Genomic DNA, 21,167 nt, shown 5'->3' on the forward strand with positions numbered 1-21,167 from the left:
GTTTCTCTGGCTATCTTGAAGAGCAAGAGAGCAAACACCTCAGCTGCCTTTGTTCTGAGATGGGTTCCTCCTAGCCAGAGAGTTTCAAGTCTAACGTTCAAGCAACATCAGCTACTTGATTATAATCACCATAGCCAGCTTCTGTTTGGTGAAGTGGGATGGGGGGACACTACTTCCCTGGGGCTAGACTTCAAAATTTCTTGCTTGTGTTACTGCAACAGGTTAACTGAACTCTTTGTCTTCTCTATTACCCTCCAAATCCATTCTCCACACTGGTAGCCCAATCTTGGGTAAGTCCTTTCCTCTTTCTGGTCCTCAGTTCCCTTGACCTTAATGGAGGCCCTGATAGTGTATGATTTCCTTCCATTTCTCACCCTTCCCTTCCCCAGGGGGCCAATTCTCTTTCAGTCCTTCTTTCCCATCAACTTTCTTAGCTTCTCCACCCTCTGACCTCCCTTCCCCCACTAGGACTCTGGTGCTCCCTTTCCCTTTTAATAGAGTATTCAGCTGCTTGATGCTCTCTAACGAGCTCTCTCTCTCTCTCTCTCTCTCTCTCTCTCTCTCTCTCTCTCTCTCTCTCTTCTCTCTCTCTCTCTTGTGTGTGTGTTGGGAGGGGTTGTTGGCATGGGATGTGGAGAATGACACACAGGGGGTTTCCACTTTCCAGAATGGATAATGAAAGTTGGAATCTCCAATCAACTGCCCCTCCCCCTTTAGGCACTTAGCCTAGTTCCAGGCCCTTGTGGGCTCTAGGAGAATATAAATGAGGGAATCAGTGAGTTCTTTGAACTTCTGGGAGAAAAACGGCCATAGCAATGCCAAGGAATGTGATTGGCTGCCATTGCTACCCCTGCTGCTGAGGCTTTCTGGGGAGTGCTACTCTTCCTTAGGTGAACTGCTCAGCTCAAGGAAATGGTTTGGGCAAGGAATTTTATTTACATTAGCACACATCAATGGATCTTGACAGTCATGAGAGAAACTGAGGCCCATTGACTCATGGACACTGTTGAACTGGGAATGAAGAGAAGCAGGAAATAGGACTGTTGATTCCTGAGTGCAAATGCAAGGGCAGTCTTTATGCCACCCTACTAGACTCATCTATTTTCCGAGGGAGTCTACTCTGTTTTTCATTATTTCATAATTTCAAGTGGGAAAGGACATTGGCAGCCCAGGAGTCCAGCCCTTTCTTGTTATAAAAGGGGAAACTCAAGTGCAGAGAAGAGAAGGGACTTACCCCAAGGCCACACAATGGTCACAGAGTGAGTTAATGGCAAAGCTATGACTAGAAGCCAGGTGTCCTGACCACCCCTCTGAAATATCCTTTCTGTTGTCCCAAGTTGGCTCATCATCCTTGAGATATGTGGAGCTCTGCTTCACAAAGGTACTCAGAACAGTTGCCAATGGATAGGAGGATAAAGGACTACGGCCAATCACTTTCAAACTAAAGCTCAGACAACCAGTTAACTGCTACAGTCTAGAACATGGCCATTTTGGGATTCTGTGACATTGACAAGAAATAGAGAGGGGCCGGCAGACAAAACTCAAGGGAATGGACTGGGGATGCCTCTAACCTTGAATTACAGCCTTTTCAGAAAGTGAGTTACATAAATTGGTGAATGTATTTGGGGAGGGGCTAAAGGATCAGGACATTGATTTGAGGAAAGTGGAGACTGAGATTTGAAGGAAAGCAAGTAGTAGAGGACAGATATTGGGAAAAGAAGCCCAATTCTGGTGAAAATGACGGTTGAGCAAGGATGGGAGGAAATATGATGGGAAAAGGGATATAGCGTCCTACAGAAGAGAATGGGTGAAGTGTTGGATGAGTTGAGGCACTTTAGCCAAGAGAGAAGGAGAGGTTCAGAGGGATATTGGATCTTTAGATCTCTGAGGAATTGTTAGGGTCAGCAGGTAAGTTGTGCGGCCCTGGGGAGCAGATGTGGCATCCACAGGCAGAAGCTACAGAGGAAAGGGGTTCAGATACACAGATGAAGAACTTTCTAAGAGTCAGAACTGTCTCGAGAGGGAACGGGCAGTTTTGACAGGTAGCGAGATTCCCCCATCAGTGGAAAGTTGCAGTCAGGGGCTACTTAAGTCTCTGCCAGGGTGTGGCCCAGTGTCCGGCCATCGTTTGGGGTGGGGCTGGATGGCCCGGATACGGGGGGGATAAGGGCTGTGAAGGCCGTGGGAGAGAGAAAGGTGGGTCTGGGTGGGGGGTGGGTGCCTCCGTTGGGACACCAAGGCCCAGTCCGACCCCCACGTGGCTGGAGTTGCCCGCCAGGGCAGGGCTGGGCTGGGCTGGGCGGGGCAAGGCAGGCGGCCGGCAAGGAGGCGGGCACGAGGGCGGGAGCGGCGCGGAAGCCGGGCCACATAAAGGAGCGGGCGGTGCGACTGGGGCGGCTCTTTCCTGGGTGGGGTTTGTGAAGTCGTGGCCCGTTAGCAGGAAGCCGAGCAGTCTCCCGGACGCTAGCGAGGGACCCAATCCGAGCCCTCAGCCCCCAGAGTCTGAGCCGTGTGTATTGCGTGTTCAACGCTGCCCGACAGCTCCTAGCTAAACTTCGCCAACTCCGCCGCCTTTGCCGCCACCATGCCCAAGACGGTGAGTGCAGGAGGTGGGCGCTGCTAGCCCCGGAGACTCTAGCTGACCCTTGTAGCCCGTTGATGATGGCCGAGGGCTTGGCTAGTCACCCGGCCGGCTCGGGATGCCGCACCCTCCGCCAAGGCCTGGGTTGGGGAGGGGCGTGAGTGGAATCCTGGTGTGGCGCGCCCTCGAGGGGGGGCTTGGTTGAGGTGGTCCCGGGCTAGAAGTGTGGACTGGGCGGGGCAGGCCTCTTTCTCAGGTTCCGGTTATTGCGTCGGGATGCGACTGTAGGGAAGGTTTCCTTGGGGGCCCAAGTTCTCCTCTTGTCCCTGACAGGCCGTGGGCGCAGGGAAAAAGACTCTGGTTCGGAGGGGAGCACGTCCCCCCAGTCCAGGAATTGGCACCTTCTGGGGCAAGGCTGCCACTGTCCAGGAGGGACCTTGGGAAATGAGAAGCAAGGAGGAGGAAGATGTTAAGGGCGGATCCCACACTCATCTTTCCCACAGACTCTCCAGGCAGCCTCAGCTGTTTCCCACTAGGAGAAGAGAGTTGTGGAGGGACTCTTCGAAGCTTGTTGCTTTTACTCAGGAGTGCTAACACTTCACTAGACACCAGTCTGAGGGGCAGGTCTGCCCTATTCCCTAAGGGGAGAACACTGGTTTCTTCCTTTTCTCCACTTGCCAAATCCCTGCCCTTCAAGCCATTACTTAATGGCTCTGTATCTCTTTACTTTCCCCTCTGGACTGTCTGTGAAGTGTAGATTCTCTTCTGTGGGGCCATACTTTTCTAGAGTGGTGGTAGCTTCTAGGATCTGGTCTCCACCCCACTGGCTGTTATGAGAAGAGCAGAAGCCTCTTGGGAGTGGGGCCTAGGGGGGCCGGATGCCCAGGAGGGAGGGGCGGGGGAGGAGTGTGCCTGAATAATGAGCACTGCTTGCTTTTGTGCAAGTCATGCCAAATGGCTGCTGGGGCCCTTCCCTTGCCCAGGGAGGCCTGGTGACCACCCTGGTTTGAGTCCTTTATGCCAAGCAGCTTGTTGGGCTGGCCTAGAATATGCAGTTCTCCTAGAACCCTCTCCCTAGGACTGCCTGAGCGTTGTGGAGCTGAGATAATGACTAGTAACCTTGAGAAGGGCTGAGGGTCTCTGGATGAGAGGAGCGGGAGAGAGGGGGCAGTTCTTTGGGTGTGTGCTGAGCTTTGGTTGCCACGTTGCTGTATTCCAGCCTTACTGCCAAGTCATTCTTGCCCTTCCCAATCCCTGTCCTTCAGAAAAACTAAGCTTTCAACAAGTATGCGGTTCTACCATCTCTCTCTGTTAAATTGCTTTTGGTTTTATGGCATGAGGCTTTTCCACACTTGTACCCCTGCTCCCACCACACACAAAGTGTGAGAGAACGGTTTTGAAAAGAGAGGGAAAATACCCCACTGTCTCTGCCAACACAGGATTATAAAGAACCTTCCAGATGCCTCTTCTTGGGTTTATCTCTCTGTAGTTGACTCCTTGACTCCTCTTAAGGTATGGCTTTGCCTAAATAGGTGGGTGGATCTCTGGGAATAGACAGTCCTGTGATTTATCTTGTCTAGTTGTATTTCTCATTCTCAATTCTGTGATATCTCACATTTAAACACTACTTGATGGGTCTGGAAATTGTCTCAAAGTGGCCTTAACCATTCAATTCATCCTTAGTCAAATGTGGCAAAGAAGATGGTGTGGTGATCCTTTTCCTGGGTGTGGAGAGAGATGAATATGAGCTGTTTGAGGTCATACCTAAGGTGCTGAATGTACCTGAATACTGAAGGTATTTTTTATGCAGATTGACTAAAACTTGAATCAGGTTGGAAGGAGAAGGCTGAATTTTGATGGACAGGAAGATCTGGATATTTTTCCATGTTGTTTGGCTCAAGGAATAGTCAACTTCTAGGAGAAACAATGATATCATGCCTTTTAACTTGAAAGAGATCTCAGAGACTATGGATCTAATAACTCTCTCAACTGATGAGGTTATTTAGGCCTACAGGAAAGGACCTACATAAGGGCACATGGTGAGAACCAAGATTGGGGTCCAGGCTGATTGATCATACTCATCACATTCTGACTCAGTGATTGGGCTCTTAAAATTGAGCCCCTTTCTTACCCAAAGCAAATTGCCATCCTTTTTAAGGTCTTTCTGGACCTGAGATAAAAGGAAGTGGATAATTTGGGCAAAGTAACCAACATTTGCATTTGTGTGGTCTCTTGGTAAGAGTTGGGGTGTGTCAAGGTGCCTTCTGTTTTCTAATTCCTCATCTTAATGCTGAGGTGTCTAGTTCACTGCATACCAGTTAGTAGCTTTAATGAAGGAAGAAAATTCCCCTGTTCTCTACTCCCTCTTCACCAGTGTGCTTTAGGCTATTTCTGGAGTATGACAGAAAGGGAAGGGTAGTGGAAAAATCAAATCCATTCATTCATATGAACCATGTCTACAGTGTTTCCAGGGTTAGTTTCACTTTTGCAGCCAACTGTCTCCCACAGTCAGCCCAGCCTCCCCTAAATCTCTTAAAACATGCCCCTCTGCACACCCTTTGCCAATTCTTAGATTCTGCTTCTAGTTGCCAGTTTTCCTGGGCCTGCTTTAGTAGCCAGAATGGAGAACTTATTAATTGCTATTTATACTTTCTGGTGATTATAAGAAAATTGCAAAAATAAAAAAAACAAAGCAAAACCTTTTTCTCCCTTCCTGCATTCTTTAACTGATTTTAGATCACAAAGTCTTTGGGACACTCTTGGGTTCCCTGAAAAGAGGTTGTCCTGAATTTTCAAGGTGTTGTTGAGTTTTTGGTTTGTTAGAGTTCAAAATGTTCTTCATAATTGTCAGGTCCAACACTACTCATTGTATAGATGGAGAAACTAGGACCTTCAGGTAGGGAAGGACTGACCTAGAATGATGCAGCATGTCAGTAGTAAAGCTAGGACTTGAATCTAGGTCTTAGTTAGAGGGTCAGTCTTGGTGAAAGTATTCCAGTTTGCTGGGTTTTTAGCCCTAGCTCAATAGGTCAGAGGAAAGATGACATGGGACCATCCATGTCAGCAGACATAAGGCCCAGCTCCTTGAAGTATTTGAAGGCTTCTGGGTTTGCCTTCAGCTAAACTTTAACAGGGGCTATGTGGACTGTTTACTCTCCTGCCATTCCTAGCATTGCTTGAGCCACTCGAGTGGCACTAAAGTGGTACTTGGTGAATAGGAGGAAAAATCTCAGTCTTTTAACCCTTGAACTAGCTCTGCCTACAGACTTTAGGGTGGGGCAATGGATCAGGAATGGAGGTTATGTGAGAGAAGGGTGACTCTTTGGATCCTGCATCTCTCCACTTCTTTGGTTCTCCAGTTTACTCGGCCCTTTGTGAAGGTGTAGGTGATAGAGACAGAGCAGGGACCATCTTGGAGATTTCCTTTAGGCTTCTTTTTGAATAGCCCCCTGGGCAGAGAGGGGATAGTGGGACAAGAGGGTCTTTTTTTAAAAAAAAGATTGTATTTATTTATTTTTAGAGAGAGGGGAAGGGAGAGAGAGAGGGAGGGAAACATCAATGTGTGGTTGCCAGTCACACACCCCCTACTGAGGACCTGGCCTGCAGCTCAGGCATGTGCCCTGACTGGGAATCGAACAAGCGACCCCTTGCTTTGCAGTCTGGTGCTCAGTCCAGACCAGTTTGGTGCTACTAACTGGTCTTTATGGGACCCTTGAAGGTATCAACTAATTTATACTCTCTTATGTTAGGCTTGGAGAGGAAAAGGTTGCTCTGTGAGTGGGTGACAGACGTGGTATTGACCAATATTCTACTAACTCTCCATTATTCTCTAGCTTCCTATAACAATAGCTTGTTTTAAGGGTGTTCCTACTTTTCACTCTCTTCCTCTTTTCAGGGGACTGCTTTACTGAATGCTGGATCTGGATGGGACATTTGGAGGTCATCTGGTATATCTCCCTGATTCCAAATCTAATTCTCTCTAGATGAGATGAAATGACAGCTACATATATTCTGAACTCTGTTCTAATACTGTTACTTGACAACAGTGTGTCTAGGTCCCTTTGTATTTTCCTGGGAGTCCCCCTCACTGGAATTTACAGCCTCAAGGTCTCCAGAGGGTATCTAGTATTCCAACACTACTAGGGTTGGGCTTTTCATGGCTAGAGTTACTGAAAATTGGCATCATTACTGGTTTGGAACAGTCTGTTTCTGATCTTTCAAATATAGAACTGAATTTATCATGTACATCTTTTCCAACTCACAATCTTTTCTCCCTGCTACTCCACCCTACTGTTCTGCCCCCATAGAAAAAACAGAATACAAGAATGGTCTCTTTTGGGGTGGTCTACTGGTCAAGTGAATGAGGTGCTCCTGTCATAATTGACTGGCTTTGATGTTCATTCCTCATCCCATTTCATGCTTGATAGAGCTGAAAAACTTTAATTCCAGGTTCTAATTTTTGGTACTTGGAGGGTTAACTCAGGATTCCATTGATTTGGAAGGTGGGTATTGGGAAATGGCAAGTAACACTGACCTGAGAATTTTTCTTTTTCTTTTTCTGTGTAAGAAGAACATCTTCCCTGTCCTCAGTGAACTGACCCAAATAAATGAGCCTTAGGCAAGTCCCTTCTTCAGGCCCTCTGTCTCTCTAGCTTGTCATGAGGGAACTGTACTAGTAGTAGGTATACTCTAGGGTCCCTTCCAGTACTGATGTTCTTGAGACCTTCTTTCCTCAAAATTTGAGTGCCTTCTCTATACTAGGCAGTGTATGCTGGCAATCCAAAGTTGAACAGCACTTGCTAAAATATACGTTGTTGTCCTCTTAACCTCTGGAATGTTGTTTCTTTGTGGGTACCAAGTTGAATATGGAGAGTTTCTAGCTTGGGAGTTGGTTTGTTTCCTTAGTAGTGCTGACAAGAACACTGAGGAACAAGAAGAAGCCAATGAGACTATATTCTGAAAGCTGTGGGTTGACTGAAGTGTCTCAGACAAACACTGAAAACTTCATGGGCTTCCCTCCCCTTCTTCTCACTGCCTATAAGTAGCATAGACCCATTATAGTTCTGCTGACAGGTCAGAAAACTACTAGGTTATATTTCAAATTTCCTTTAACCTCATGAGTGTAGTAGTTTGATATATTGGTGGACATTAAAAAGCTGGTGAGCATAAACCAAGCTCCTAAGATATCTACCACCAGTGAACTGAGGGCTACCTGGTCTGGGGTACAGCATTTCAAATGTCTCTGTACTTAGGATGACTGAGAACTTCCTCTATCTTAAGCTTCCTTTTAGCCAATTGTTCTAGATGGTCTAGGTTTCTCAGAGGAGTATTTTGAACCACAGATCAACCGAGCTGGTTTTAAACATTTTAGCTCAACCTTAATTTTTTAAATGGGGACACCAAAGCCCAGAAAAGGGAAGTGATTTGAATGAGGTGGTAATAGTACTGGCACTAAAATCCAACTTGGCTTGGCCCATGGTATAGGGGAGGAACTTCTAATGTCTGCCTTCTAAATGGCACTCTGTGAAGGGTGCTCAATGTTTTCTTTCTCTGTGCTGAGGGTGAGTTGACCATACTGTTATTATGGTCATGGGAAGAGCAAGTCCTTGTTAGTGTGTAGAGCTGACCTCAGAGGTTACTTTATATGGACATGGTTCAGGCTCCAACTGTGCCTTTGGGACTCTTTGTAGCACTTCCCAGGAAGGTAAGTGTTCTGCTTTGACTGTGAAGGGTGGTGGAAGGCAGATGTGTGCACTGAAGGGAGGTGAGGAGAGGCCAGTAACAACAAACTCCTGCTTGAGACTAGGCCTCACTCTCCTAAGAGTCTTTATAGAGTATAGTTATTTATTTTCCATATTTAGATCTAGAGTACCCGCCCCCCCCCCCCCCCAGCTTGTAGGGATCACATGAAGTTGGTAATAGTTGGGTAGGAGAACTTGGCTTTCCTGATTCCCAAGTAAGTGGTCTCTCGCTGGATTTGCCTGTCTTGGAGCAATGACTCTTTTCACCTAGGGGACACAGAGTTCCAGAGAATTGGCTCTGTGTTGATTATATTAACAAGATGGCTACAGTGGAGTTCCCCTATATAGCTTCTGCTGTAGCAGGTTTCAGTCAGTGGGTGACTCAGTTCTTCTGGGGCCTCAGAATGACTTTTTTCTCTTCCTTCCTGCCCCTCACCCAAATTCCCCACTTTCTCTTTGCCATTTAAAATTTGAGCTCTGACCTCTTTGTATTCTTACTCAGTACTCCATCTTAAGCTGTTCTTGAGTTAGGAGGATTTTATGGTACTTTCCACTTTGGCGACAATATTTGCTTCTGTAGCAACCATTTGAATACAGACTGCAGTCTCTTGGCCTCAACCCTCACTAGTCACCTTTAGGTGTTGTAGGCAGGTAGCTAGCCAAAAAAGTTTTTTCCAAGCCTTTATAGAAAGGGGGCATAAAGTAGTGGTGAAAAGCACAGACTGGAACCAAACTGCTTGGGCTCAAAATCCCAGCTCTGTGACCAACTAGGTGTATAGCCTTGGGCAAGTTATGTAACTTCTGTGCCTCATTTTCTTCAACTGTAAAGCGAAGATAACAGTACCTATCTCATAGGGTTGTTGTGAGGATGAAATGAGGCAATTCCTGTAAAGTGCTTAGAATTGTTCCCAGTATTTAGTAAATGCTATGCAAATGTTAGCTATTATAATTACTGGTATATGCCCACCCTTTTCTTGGTAGGATGGTAAGAAAGAAGGCAGGCAGCTGCAATCTCACCATTTATTAAGTGGTTACTAGGTACTATTTACTATAAGGAATACAAATAAATTAGTGGAGGATACAGTTGCTGCCTTTGTAGATTTCCTTCCTTCATGTTTCCATGTGAGATAAACCAAGGAGTAGAGCTTAGTGATTACTTTCTAGGTCCACAGCTTAAAAACAGCTTTCAGTTCTAATGCCTTTGCTATGAGATAGGTATTTGGGATAGGATGAAAATGAGGGGAGGATTTCTTAGTGTGTGATTGTGATAGGTTAAGAAGTGTGGCATTTTCTGGCCAGAGCCTATCTACAGCATCTAGACCTTAAACTTGGAGAAAGGGCCTTATGGGTTACTTTCAAGGCATAGTTCTTTGGCTATGTGTGATGACACAACTAGATTTCATGCTCCTTTTAATGGGCTTCTTGTGGTATAAGGTTAAGTGTTGACATAGCTCCTAGGCCACTAGTATGGTGACTTACCACTGTGCTTGCTTTGTAGTAATGATTTGCCAAGTAGGTCCTGTGATTGGTGAGTTTGAAGGTTTGAAGGTTGAAGTTTCTTTTCATCCCTGGTGACCCTTCTACTTTCTGGAAATTGGAGAAGATACTTTGTGTGGCCAGGGCATCAATCAGGGCCTAATGAAAGAAAAGTTGAGTTGTGGGCATTTGCTAGTACAAAACAAAGTATAATCCTGAGGAATCCTTTCCTGCACATTGGAAGGTCACAGGGGCCAGGTCCTGGGAGGGAGAACAAGGCTTGTCTATCAGGCTTGGTCAGCATTTAGTTCCCTCTCTTTAATCCTGGCCTCCCTTAAATACCTGGGAAGGATTAAGGCTTGCTTTTCTCCAGTGAAGTGTGTTTAGATGAGGCTCCTGACCTTACTGTCTTGGTCTCCTTTGCCTCCCCATACTTTTTCAGAAATTTCAGCGTGAAGGTTAGATGAAGTACAACCAGAGGCTCTTACTGGCTGTAATTTTTAACTGGGGTTGACTAATCTGTGGTATGGAGTTGGAGAGTGGGGGTTAAGATAACAGCCAATGTGGGTGTCATTGGTTAAGTTATACAAATTGTTGCTATCTTTAAGGGTTTTAAGTGAGCTAAATTCCTTTCCAAACCTCCTTGCAGATACCCCTGAGAGACTGACAAGCCCATAGCAGTTTTCCTTGCTGAGAATAAAAGATACTTAACCTCTTGGCCTTTGATTTTTTTCTCTGATATGAAAACATCAACAGTATGAGAAATATGTACCCATAGTACATCAAAGTCCCCTTCTTCAGGTGACTTCTTGGCACCTGGGCCATGGTGGACCTAACATATGCTTGGTGAGGATATTTGCTGTTTTGCTTCAAGGTTACATTACACATCTCTGCTGGTACTTGGAGAGCTGTTCCAGCAGGGCCTGAGGTGGATCTGGGAGAAATCTAGCCTGGTTACCTTTCTCTCTGCCATAGCCTGGGCATTTTCCTAAGGTTGGGAGTTTGCCTCTTGGCCTTAGGCCAGTTACCAGAGGAAACCAATGACTAAAGGCTTCCTCCCTGTGATGTCAGCTTCTGGAACCTTTCCTGATGATTCCCTACCAGTCAAGTATGCCTTATTTGGCTATTTTCTCCCCCCTCAAATGCCCTTCGCCACCTCAACTAGTTGTCTGTTCTACTTTGATACAGGGAACACCTTCCTCAAGTTTGTGTGGTGTCACCTGCAAACTTTTCACCTTGTTTAGGTAGGGCCTGTTTAGAGCAGGACGTGAGACTCTTTGATAGGGATGGAGGATGAGTAGGAGAGGAGAGAGGAAGATGGGAGAGCTCTGGAATGAGTGATTTCTTTACCCTGCTTTTTTAATTCTCCTTGCCCTCTTGACCCTGCCCAGTCACCACACTCTAGTTTCTACCAAGATTTTTAATAGTTTAGGAGTAGACTTGCTTGGCCTGAAAAGGCTCAGAATGTGGGGTGGGGCAGAGCAGGGTGGGTCAGGGGCTCTCAGCAGCTGAAACTAGTATTTTGGAGTAGGTAAAGCCTTCCAATTGGTAAGTTCTTTGTGTGTGCCTTTTGTACGCCTAGGCTTCTCACTTGGCTTAACTGAGTGGAGTGGATCCAAAGACCCTCTGGCTCCCATCCTCAGTCCTGAACTGTCTAACCCTAGGTTGGGAGAGCTGAGCTTTTTGACACTTGGAGTTTGGGGCACTTGTGTAGATTTTTTAAAATGCTGTTTTGTAGAAATGTCACAATGAAAAGAATAGTGGACCACCAAATCAGGATATCTGGTTTTTAGTCTCTGCCTTTGTGTCCTTGGGCAAATCCCTCTTACAGGCCTTCATTTTCCTGTCTTTAAAATGAGAACATCATTTTTTTTCTGACTTCCTAATTATTTGTGCCCAGCCTTTAAAAAGATAATAAAGGGTTCTTGGAAAGAGTGTAACAGAACAGACAGCAGTCAGCTGAGCATAGATACTGGGAGGAACCAGAAGTCTAGATGAGCTACGGACTTCTATTTCTTTTCCTGAGATGCGGTACCCCTGACTGGCCTGGTTTAGCAAGGGGAGGCGGCACAGTGTGTGTGTGGATGTTTTAAAGGGACTTTGAGATTTAATGGTGACATTCCACCATTGCTGTAAACCTGTATCACTTTTGAATAAATAGTTCCTGTCCTTTTCACCAAAAAAAAAAAAAAAAGAAAGAAAGAAAGAAAAAAGAACAGAGAGCAGTGACTATTTGGAGAAGTTGCTGTCTCTTCTTTAAAATGGCATTGGGAGTGTCATTTCCCCCCCAGCTATCAATGTGTAAGCATCCCTCTTTATTTCACTGAGATTGGCTTAGAGGTATTGGATCCACCTACCACAGAGGTCGCTGTGGTCATCCTGGCTTGGAGAGACAACTGTTGACTGAGTGTTTGGGTGGGGCCTTAGAGTTCAGCCTGAAAACTATAGTTGCTGGCTATTTTCAGTCATTGGTGATTCCAGGAATAATAGAAGACTCTCAGATTGGCTATTGTTCTAGCAGGGAAGAGTGAGATCAAGAAACAAACCATAACTAAATGCAAATTATATTTGACTTCCTCTTCCTTCTTCCCCAACAACATCCCTCTCTTTAGGGCTATGAAATTACTTTTGGTTAGTCTTAAATTGGTAAGCTTCTCTTCCCCTTCCCTGTCTGGTCACTGATGTCTATGTTGCCCTTGGAATGGGGAGAGCTAGGTGATATGGGCTTGAGTGGAGTGAAGGGGAGGGATTTCTAGTGAGGGATTTTGCTACATGCCTAGTTCAACCTTCAAATGATCCTATATTTTGTGAATATGACTTCTTTTGATATTTGAGTTGTAGATCAAAGGAGAGGGATTTCTGAATTTCCTCTGAGGGCCTCATGGGCTAATAGGGTATAATCACGTTCCAGGACATGGTGTACCCTTGCCTGGATCTGTTTTCACTCTCTTCCTTCCTCCTTTGTGACATTTTGTACAGTACTTGCTTGCAAATCAACGATCCCAGGTTGTATCTCCACCAGCTAGGAGTTGGTCATGAACATGATCTTTACCTCTCCTGAGCCCCCTTGAGGGAGAACAAAATTGAATTCTTCTTGACACCTGTCTTCCCTCCTTAGGAAAAAGTTCCTAGGGCAGTTTTCAGAGCAGGCTTAGCTGGGTAGAGCGGGTAATGCTTTTGCATGGAATGGCTTCTGGGCCATGCAGGAGCTTGCTGATGGGAGCAGATACCTTGGTGGCAGCCTTTTGTTCCATGTGGGGCCTTACATGGGTCAAAGATTCCAGTTGCAAGTGGTAGATTAGAATGATTGTTAGTGAGGGAGAGTAGGCAAACAGGTGGAGGTGAGGAGGAAGGGGAGAAGGAAAGAGGAGTCAAATGGGAGAAGAGTTGTTCTTTATTTTTCTATTTCCCCTTTTTATAAAACCCAGCATGGTACATGACAAAGTTTAGCAAATAGAGGAAGAACTCTTCCACAAGCCCACCATTTTAACATAGCAATTATTATTTATGTGTATTTCTTGTCACATATCACATATGTACCTTAATTTTCCATGGTGCAGTTGTGGTGTACATAAAAAAAAAATCCTACTCCTTTATCCCTACTTAATATATCAATAAAAACTTAGGTAAGTGGCATTTATTTTTTAAAAATCAAGATTTAAACAAATATTTTATTTATTTATTTTCAGAGAGAGGGGAATGAGGGAGAAAGAGAGGGAGAGAAACATAAATGTGAGAGGGAATCATTGATAGGTTGCCTCCCTTATGCACCCTGACCATGAACTGAACCTGCAGTGCAGTCATGTGCCCTGACCAGGGGTCAAACCAGTGACCTTTGACTTTGTAGAATGACACCCAACCAACTGAGCCACATTGGTCAGGGCTAAAAATGAATATTTTAATGGCTTTACAAAATTTCTTCCAATGGCTGTCATAATTTACTTGACCATTTCCCTTTAGGGGGACATCCCAGCGTTTGCCAATATTTATAAGGTGGCAGTGAATGTGAACAAGAGAAAGTCTAAACCCCTTAGTATGGTTATAGGAAGAACCCTTTGATACATGGCTCTAGCTTAGCTCCTTCTCCATAACTCAGTTTCCACTTCTCCTCACATGTATGCTTTGCTGTAGCTTTATGGGATCAAGTGTCCCCAAGTAAGCCATACCTCTTGTATCTTTTAGCTCTAGCATATGCTTTTTCTTTCAGCTTGAAATGTCAAGGATCTCTTCTTTACCTCCCTTCACTCCATGTCACCTGTACTGGAAGCTTTCTTTAATACTCCCAGATAGTATAAATTATACCATCTTCTGTGTGCCTGCTATACTTTGTAAGAATTTCTATTATCATACTTATCAAGTGGTATTGCACTCATCTGGTCTCCCAGGATTTCTCCTTCAGTAAACTTGTGTATTTGAAAGTTTCTAATCCCTCCACTCAAGAAGGGGTTGTTGTGCATATGGAGGTAGTTAGGGATGGGCAGGCCTTTGAAGAGCACTTAATCAGTGACAGATATGGAGAGAGTGAAGCAGCAGTAATGCATACAAGGGACTCAACAGTGTTGGATGAGCACCTGGTAGGACTTACTATGCATTGGTAATAGAGAAAATACATTTTGGAGAAGGGAAGGGTGCATTAGCCCTTAGAGGGAGGAGAGACTGAGAGAGTCTTCTTGGCGTTGACCCACCAGAGTAAACTTCTTAAACCATGCCAGATAACAGTTTCCCATCTGTGAAATGGAAAGAGTAATAGCACCCTACTTCTAAGGATTGTGGTGAAGATTTAGGCACTAATGCATCTGAAAGTGCTCTGTCAGGTATGGGGCACAAGGGAGGGAGGGTAGGCCCAGTTGGCTTCTTAAAGTTCTGTTTTATGTTTCTTTCCCATCAAGCCTCTGAGCCCAGAATGCCAGATGCCTTAGTTTCTAGGAGCAAGCATTCCTGTAGGTGCCCTACAGCCTGGTGCTTTTAATGGGAGGTATGCAGGGAAGTCTCATCTCCCCACTCACCTGAGCAGCATGGCTCCAACTGTCCCCAACACAGCCCTACTCAAGAATGACCACAAGTAGCTGGGGAGGGAGGTGCCACCTTTTCCTCAGCTCTTTAGCACCATATGAATGGTACTAGAGTAGAGGGTTTCCTAACATCCCTTTTGGTGGAGGTGGAAGTATTTATAGAAGTTGCAGAGCTGCAGTGAAACTGGGCACTTTTCAGGCCTTCTGGCCCCAAGCCTGCCATGCACTGTTAGAAGGACATGTCTCTGCATCTGTCACTGACTATATGCTCTTCAAAGGCCTGTCCATCCCACTTGTGTTGGGCAAACAACTCATGGGGGACAGAAAAGCCAGATTTAAGATCTTAGGATGGAGATTCTCCTCCATCAGGGATCCTTTTCTCTCCACATAGTACCCATGGCTTGTTGCTGCTGTCCTGGCCATTTTGAAAATCCACAGTCCACCACAGGATTTTATGTTTTATAAAGGAAACAGATTACCTGAATCTATGGAAGATCTGTTGGTCAACTATAAGACACAACCAGGGAAAGGGACTTGCTCAAGTTCACTTAGTGAGTCAAGGCAGAAGTAGGTCTTGACTTCAAGACTCTCAGATGGGTATTCTTTTCATTCTGTCAGCTTAGTCCACTGAAGAATGTAAGCTTCATGAGAACAGGGGTGGTTTCCCACTACCCACTGAATCCGAAGTACCTAGCATAGTGCCTAGCATAGAAGAGGTGTTTAACAAATGTTTGTTGAATAGATACTACATTAATAGCTACTGTTGCCAAGTTGGAATTGTCTTTAACAAAGTCTTTTGGCTAGGTCTTCTAGAAAGCCAAACAATTCTAGTGGCCCACTAGAAATTACGTAATGTGGACCCAGCTGGGCCCTGGCAGAATGGATCTGACTAGTGCCAAGGAATGGGGAGGAGTTGTCCCTCTTGTTCACCTTGGAGAGCCTGTTTACCTGTAAGTTGCCAGCTTGTTCACAGCCAATTTCCAGTTCCATTTCCCATGTCTTTGCACAATACAGTAGTGTTCACACCAAGGGGCAATATTTGAATCAAACATTTCAATGGATTCTAACAGGGAACCATGCAAACACTTCTATCTGCCTTTGTAAAGCAACATTGAGTTTGGCCTTGGAGTACATATTTGAAGCATTACCCAGTTAAAAAATTTTTTTGTACATGCGTTTCTCATTATGGCATGGCCAGCAGGCAGGGTTGCATTATGTATCATAATCCTGACACGTTTGTGCTCCCTAGGTTTAGGGATTGAGTTGGCTACTATGCCCAGGGATGGGCAGGGCCAGGAACAGATCAGGGAAGGACAGCAGGGATGTCCTGTTGATCTCAAGTTGGGGCACTCAGAAGCTGAGTTCTGTGGTTACTGTTGTTGCCACCATCACCCAGATTGCCTTAGGGCCCAGAGCTGCACATCTTTGCAGATTTGGGCATGTTTTAGTCAAAGTAGGCTAATTTTGGGAGCAATAGGAGGTACTCTTCCTTTCACTCATTTCTGAGAGAGGGGTGTGGCCAGCATTTTAGAGGTATAGGTTTTAGGCCTACTAGATAGGTTCTGTGCCCTAAAATAGCAAGAGCCTCTGAAGGTCATCTTGTCTTTATTTTAATTTATTTTAAAATGTTTTTTTAATTTTTAAATTACAGCTGATATTCAGTATTATATTAGTTTCAGGTGTACAACATAGTGGTTAGACATTTCTATAACTTATGAAATAATCTCCCTGAAAAGTCTAATATCCACCTGGCACCACACATTGTCATTACAATATTATTGACTATATTCCTTATGCTGTACTTTACATCCCCATGGTGGTCATCTTGTATTTAAAGGAATTTCTTTTCTGTGCCGAGCTAGACACCATACAAGAAAGTCTGTGCTGTTTGGTAGGGTAGGCTTAAATACAGACAGACCTTATTTATTTTACAATTTTTGATTTATAATGTTTTTCATTATGAAATGAATACGTAATTTGCTATAAGAAATGAAACAGCACTGAAAAGTATAAAATCCCCTGTCTTCCTGTGACTATTCTCTAGAGAAAACCATCATTATTAAGCACTATGTGAACTTTTTAAATGCATTTATACACATATAAGTTTAAATACACATTTAAGACAAATCCATGCTATTCTGCAACTTTTTTTTCTACCATGTGATGGCCATCTCTTTGTGTCAAATCAGATTTTAATGTCTGTATGTGCTCATTAATAGGCAAATTATCAAATGAGTGCAGCACTCAAAATCTATGCAAATGAAAAGGGCCATATTCTTCATTTGGTGGAAAATAAAGAGGGTATTGTAGGGGCTTGCCTGCCTGAAAGAAAAGGCTTTCTGGGGAAGGTAGGAGTTGTGGCCCTTCTGTTGAGATAAAAGATGGGGTGATGAAAACTGTTCCCCTTTCTAAGCTCATTAGGTCCCATATCTAGAGATTTCTTTGATTTCACCTGTGCCTAAATGATCTTAGTGGAGTGATTGGCCATACGGCAGACCACTTTTCTGTACTAAAAGTGGCTCCCTCCCTCTTCTGCGGTTTTGCCAGTCTGGGGTAGTTTGTTTCAAAACAGTACCTGACTGAGAACCCTGTTCCTCAGAAGATCTCTGGCTATTGTAGCTGTCTGAGGTTAGAAAAAGAAGCTGTGTGTGTGTGTGTGTGTGTGTGTGTGTGTATGTGTTGGTGATGGGCACGTGTCTTTCCAGTCTTTTTCAAAGAAAAGCAGTGAAGCTGGATTAGATTCTAATCCCTACCATACTTGCAATATCCCTACCATACTTATCAGGGATCTAGTCCAGGTGGCAGGAAAGTAGGATATTGCAGAATACTCAGCTGTAGTTGAGCCATTCAGTTGAAGCGTTGAGGAAGATAGAAACTTGTGATGTATAAATAACCATAAAATATATTATGAAAAAAAATTCTAGCCCAGTGGCTGCTCCTGGTCGTAGAAGCTTGCTAGCTTGAGGACACCGATTGTGTTCAAAGAGCCAAGCCAGGCAAGGAGAAGCAGAATTACCAGAAGTGCAGGCTCTTTTCTGTTCACTCATGGCATGCCCCACCTTTCTCTTGTCTTTTAGTTCTCAGACTTTCACAGTGGGTGGAGCAGAGCTTCTGCTAGCGTAGCCTTTAATCCTGGAGCCTTGGCCACCAGAGTTGACCATGACTGTGCTAGGTCTACCAGCCACTGCAGGCATTATTGCCTTCCCCTTTAGACAAACAGGAAGCTTTAGACAAACAAATTTTTAGTGAGTGGAGCTTTTGAATCCTTGTGGGGCAGAGAGAGCAAGGCCATAAGACCAGACTCCAAAGAGGGAAGGGTATAACATTCTTTTTTTGAATAATTTTTAATTTTTCAATTACAGTTGACATACAATAGTATATTAGTTTCAGGACATACACCCCAGTGATTAGATACACTAAGTGATCATCCTGATAAATCTTGTACCCATCTCATAACCATACATAGTTACTGGAATATTACTGACTATATTCCCAATGTTGTACTTTACATCCCCATAACTGTTCTGTAACTACCATTTTGTACTTCTTAATCCCCTCACCTTTTCCCCCACCCCTCTCAACCCCCATTCCATCTGGCAACTGTCAAAATGTTCTCTGTATCTATGAGTCTGTTTCTGTTCTGCTTGTTCGTTTACTTTGCTTTTTTTTTAAGATTCACTTGTTGATAGATATGTATTTATTGCCATTTTATTGTTCATATATTTGATCTTTTCTTTTTCTTAAAGAAGACCCTTTGACATTTCACATAATACTGGTTTGGTGGCAATGAACTCCTTTAACTTTTTGTTGTCTGGGAAGCCCTCTATATGTCCATCTATTCTAAATGATACCTTTGCTGGGTAGAGTAATCTTGGTTGTAGGTCCTTGCTTTTCATCGGGTTTATTTCGAAGGCTTGGATCCAAAGTATCTCCATGCATTTAGACCAGGCTTGTAGGAAGTTCTATGTTTCAATGCTGATTGGCTTTGTGACCTTGGTGAAGTCCCTTAACCTTTCTGAGCCTCCCATTCTTCATTGGTAAAGTGGGGATGATAATGTTGGCCTCAGAGTTGGTGGGAAACTTGGATAAGAGAATACTGGAAAGCCCTCAAATATTAGTTCTGGAGAAAATCAAACATAGAGGATTCAGGTGCTCAGAGAAACTTAAATCATGTTTTTACAGCCTCTGTTGACAAAGCTAGTAGAGTGTGTCAGTGGATGAAAGACTTCCACCTTACCATTAAGGATAGTTATGATTCTTAAAAGGGAAAGGCGTAGCTATCAGGAAAAGTTCACTTCTGTGGAACAGCTCACAGACCATTTGGGATCAGTTATGCATTGTTATATAAGCAGCTCTCAACTATCTATAACAAAATTTTCTTTTCCCAGCTACCTGTGGACAGCCTGTTCTAAGCCATGTGAGTCCAGGGAATGCAAACTCCCTTGGTTCTTCTGATAGCCCAAACAATACATAATTAGATGAATTATTGAAAAAAATTCTCAAAATAGAATGGTGAGATTGCTATAGCTGAATTATCCACAGGTGATGTGGGTAATTGAACTTAACCACAAGGAAAATGGTAAACTTTGATCTCTGGAGCAAGGAAAGTGATGACTTCTCTATACCCTCACTGATCATTCCTCTAGGTGTAAACTCAGGTAGGGGTAACAAATTTATGAGGCTGGGGTTGGGAGAGAGGCAACCCTTCAGAGTGGAGGCAGAAAAGACCATGTATGAGATTGCTGTATATGGACTATTATTTCAGGGAGGGTTTGAAGTTTTTCTCTTCCCCTCACTCCACTAGGGTTCAGCCTTTGTCAGGAAAAGCCAAGACTGAAGAAATCTTTAAAGAGGTATTACAGACCTCTCTGGGCAAGTTCCTCTGGAATCTGTAGTTGTTGAACATCCCAGAAAAGGGAATGCTAAGATTAGGAAAGTGGGAGGGAAGTTTACAGGATGGCTTTAGTTCCCTGTTTAAAACAGCCCTGTCAAATGTGAATTGAAGGAATCCCCTTTTTAGGTTGTCTGGCATTGCCCTGCAATCATTTTCTAGTGTTTCTAGCTTTTCTCACCCCATGTCTGCACCCAAAAAAAGGGTATTAAATACAAATGCTGACAATTCTCTACATTTGTGGTATTCATTATAGTTGTCAAAGTCCTTTTACCCCTACTGTTATATCATTTGATATTAATTAACTCTAGTTGGCAGATCAGGAATTACTGTATTTTTCGGACCATAAGACACACCTTGGTTTTAGAGGAGGAAAGTAGGAAAAAAATTTTGAAGCAAAATGTGTGGTAAAATATTTAATAACATAAATAACATAATATTTCACCAATGTAAATGTAGGCTACATTTGGACTATAAGATGCACCCCCATTTTCCTCCCAAATCTGGGGGTGGGGTGGGGTATGTGCGTCTTATAGTCCGAAAAATACGATATTATCTCCACTTTTTGCTTTGCAGGCCAGCGCTCAATCCACTGAGCCACACCAGCCAGGGCTCATCTCCACTTTTTAACATGGGGGAACTGAGGTTCAAAGAAGTTAAATGATTGCCAAAATTACTCATCTAATGAATAAGGGAGACAGGACTTGAGTTGGGAACAGAAGACTTTGGTTTTAGACTTTGCATAGGGTGGGGTGTGGAAGGGGAGACAAGTGCTGTTTCATAAAGGCCCGGACTTAAGCTCTAATCATGGTTAGGCCAGGGTTCTGAGGCTAGAGAGGAAGTTTCAGCTTTAAACACTTGGCCCTTCCCTTGTTCCAGTAGTTGCCCAACCTCCCTTCAGTTTTCTTCTTCAAAAATATCATGACTCAAGGATAAAGTTTAAAGAAAATTCTAGTAGTTGAGTCTGTGTGAAGATGTGATGTTGTTTGTGTTCTGCCTGTTTGGAGCCTGGCCCGACTCTTGTTTTTGAAGCTGGCTTCATGTGTCACCCTTCTTGCTGGAGTCAGACTACTGCCTTCAAGGCTAGATGAGCTTTCCACCTGGTTGAGCCAATAACTTACTTGGCTTTGCCTTGCTCCTGGACATGTAAACGTAGCTCGTTAGGAAGTGAGAATTGTTTGGGGATTGTTTAGACATAGCTAATGTAGGGTCTTGTTTGTACCTTGGTGGGAACATGAGCATTGGTCTAAGTTGTTGCTGAGTGGAAGAGGTGTTGCAGAATTATGGAAAGAGCACTTTTCTGATGTTGAAAAGCTGGAGTTTAGTCTGGCTCTGCTGCTAACTTCCCAGGGCAATGTTGGCCAGTCTCTTGCCCCTTTTGGGGCCATGGCCTGTTCTATAAGGAGTTGGCTTGGCTAATCTTGGAGAGGAGACAGGGCCTTTGACCATTCAGGAGCATAACTGGG

At 44.2% G+C, this 21,167-nt stretch overlaps 1 protein-coding gene across 1 annotated transcript in view; it reads left to right on the forward strand.

Annotated features, from left to right (window-relative positions):
• Nucleotides 1-2,377: 2,377 nt before the first annotated feature.
• Nucleotides 2,378-21,167, forward strand: part of MSN (moesin) — a 69,348-nt gene continuing 50,558 nt past the window's right edge. Inside the window, exon 1 of the mRNA XM_024555322.4 lies at nt 2,378-2,596. Coding sequence (XP_024411090.1) covers nt 2,585-2,596 — 12 coding nt within the window. The 5' untranslated portion in view covers nt 2,378-2,584. The remainder of the gene's footprint in view (nt 2,597-21,167) is intronic.

The sequence above is a fragment of the Desmodus rotundus genome, chromosome X, assembly GCF_022682495.2.
Source record: "Desmodus rotundus isolate HL8 chromosome X, HLdesRot8A.1, whole genome shotgun sequence".
In the NCBI taxonomy this organism is placed as follows: Eukaryota; Metazoa; Chordata; class Mammalia; order Chiroptera; family Phyllostomidae; genus Desmodus; species Desmodus rotundus.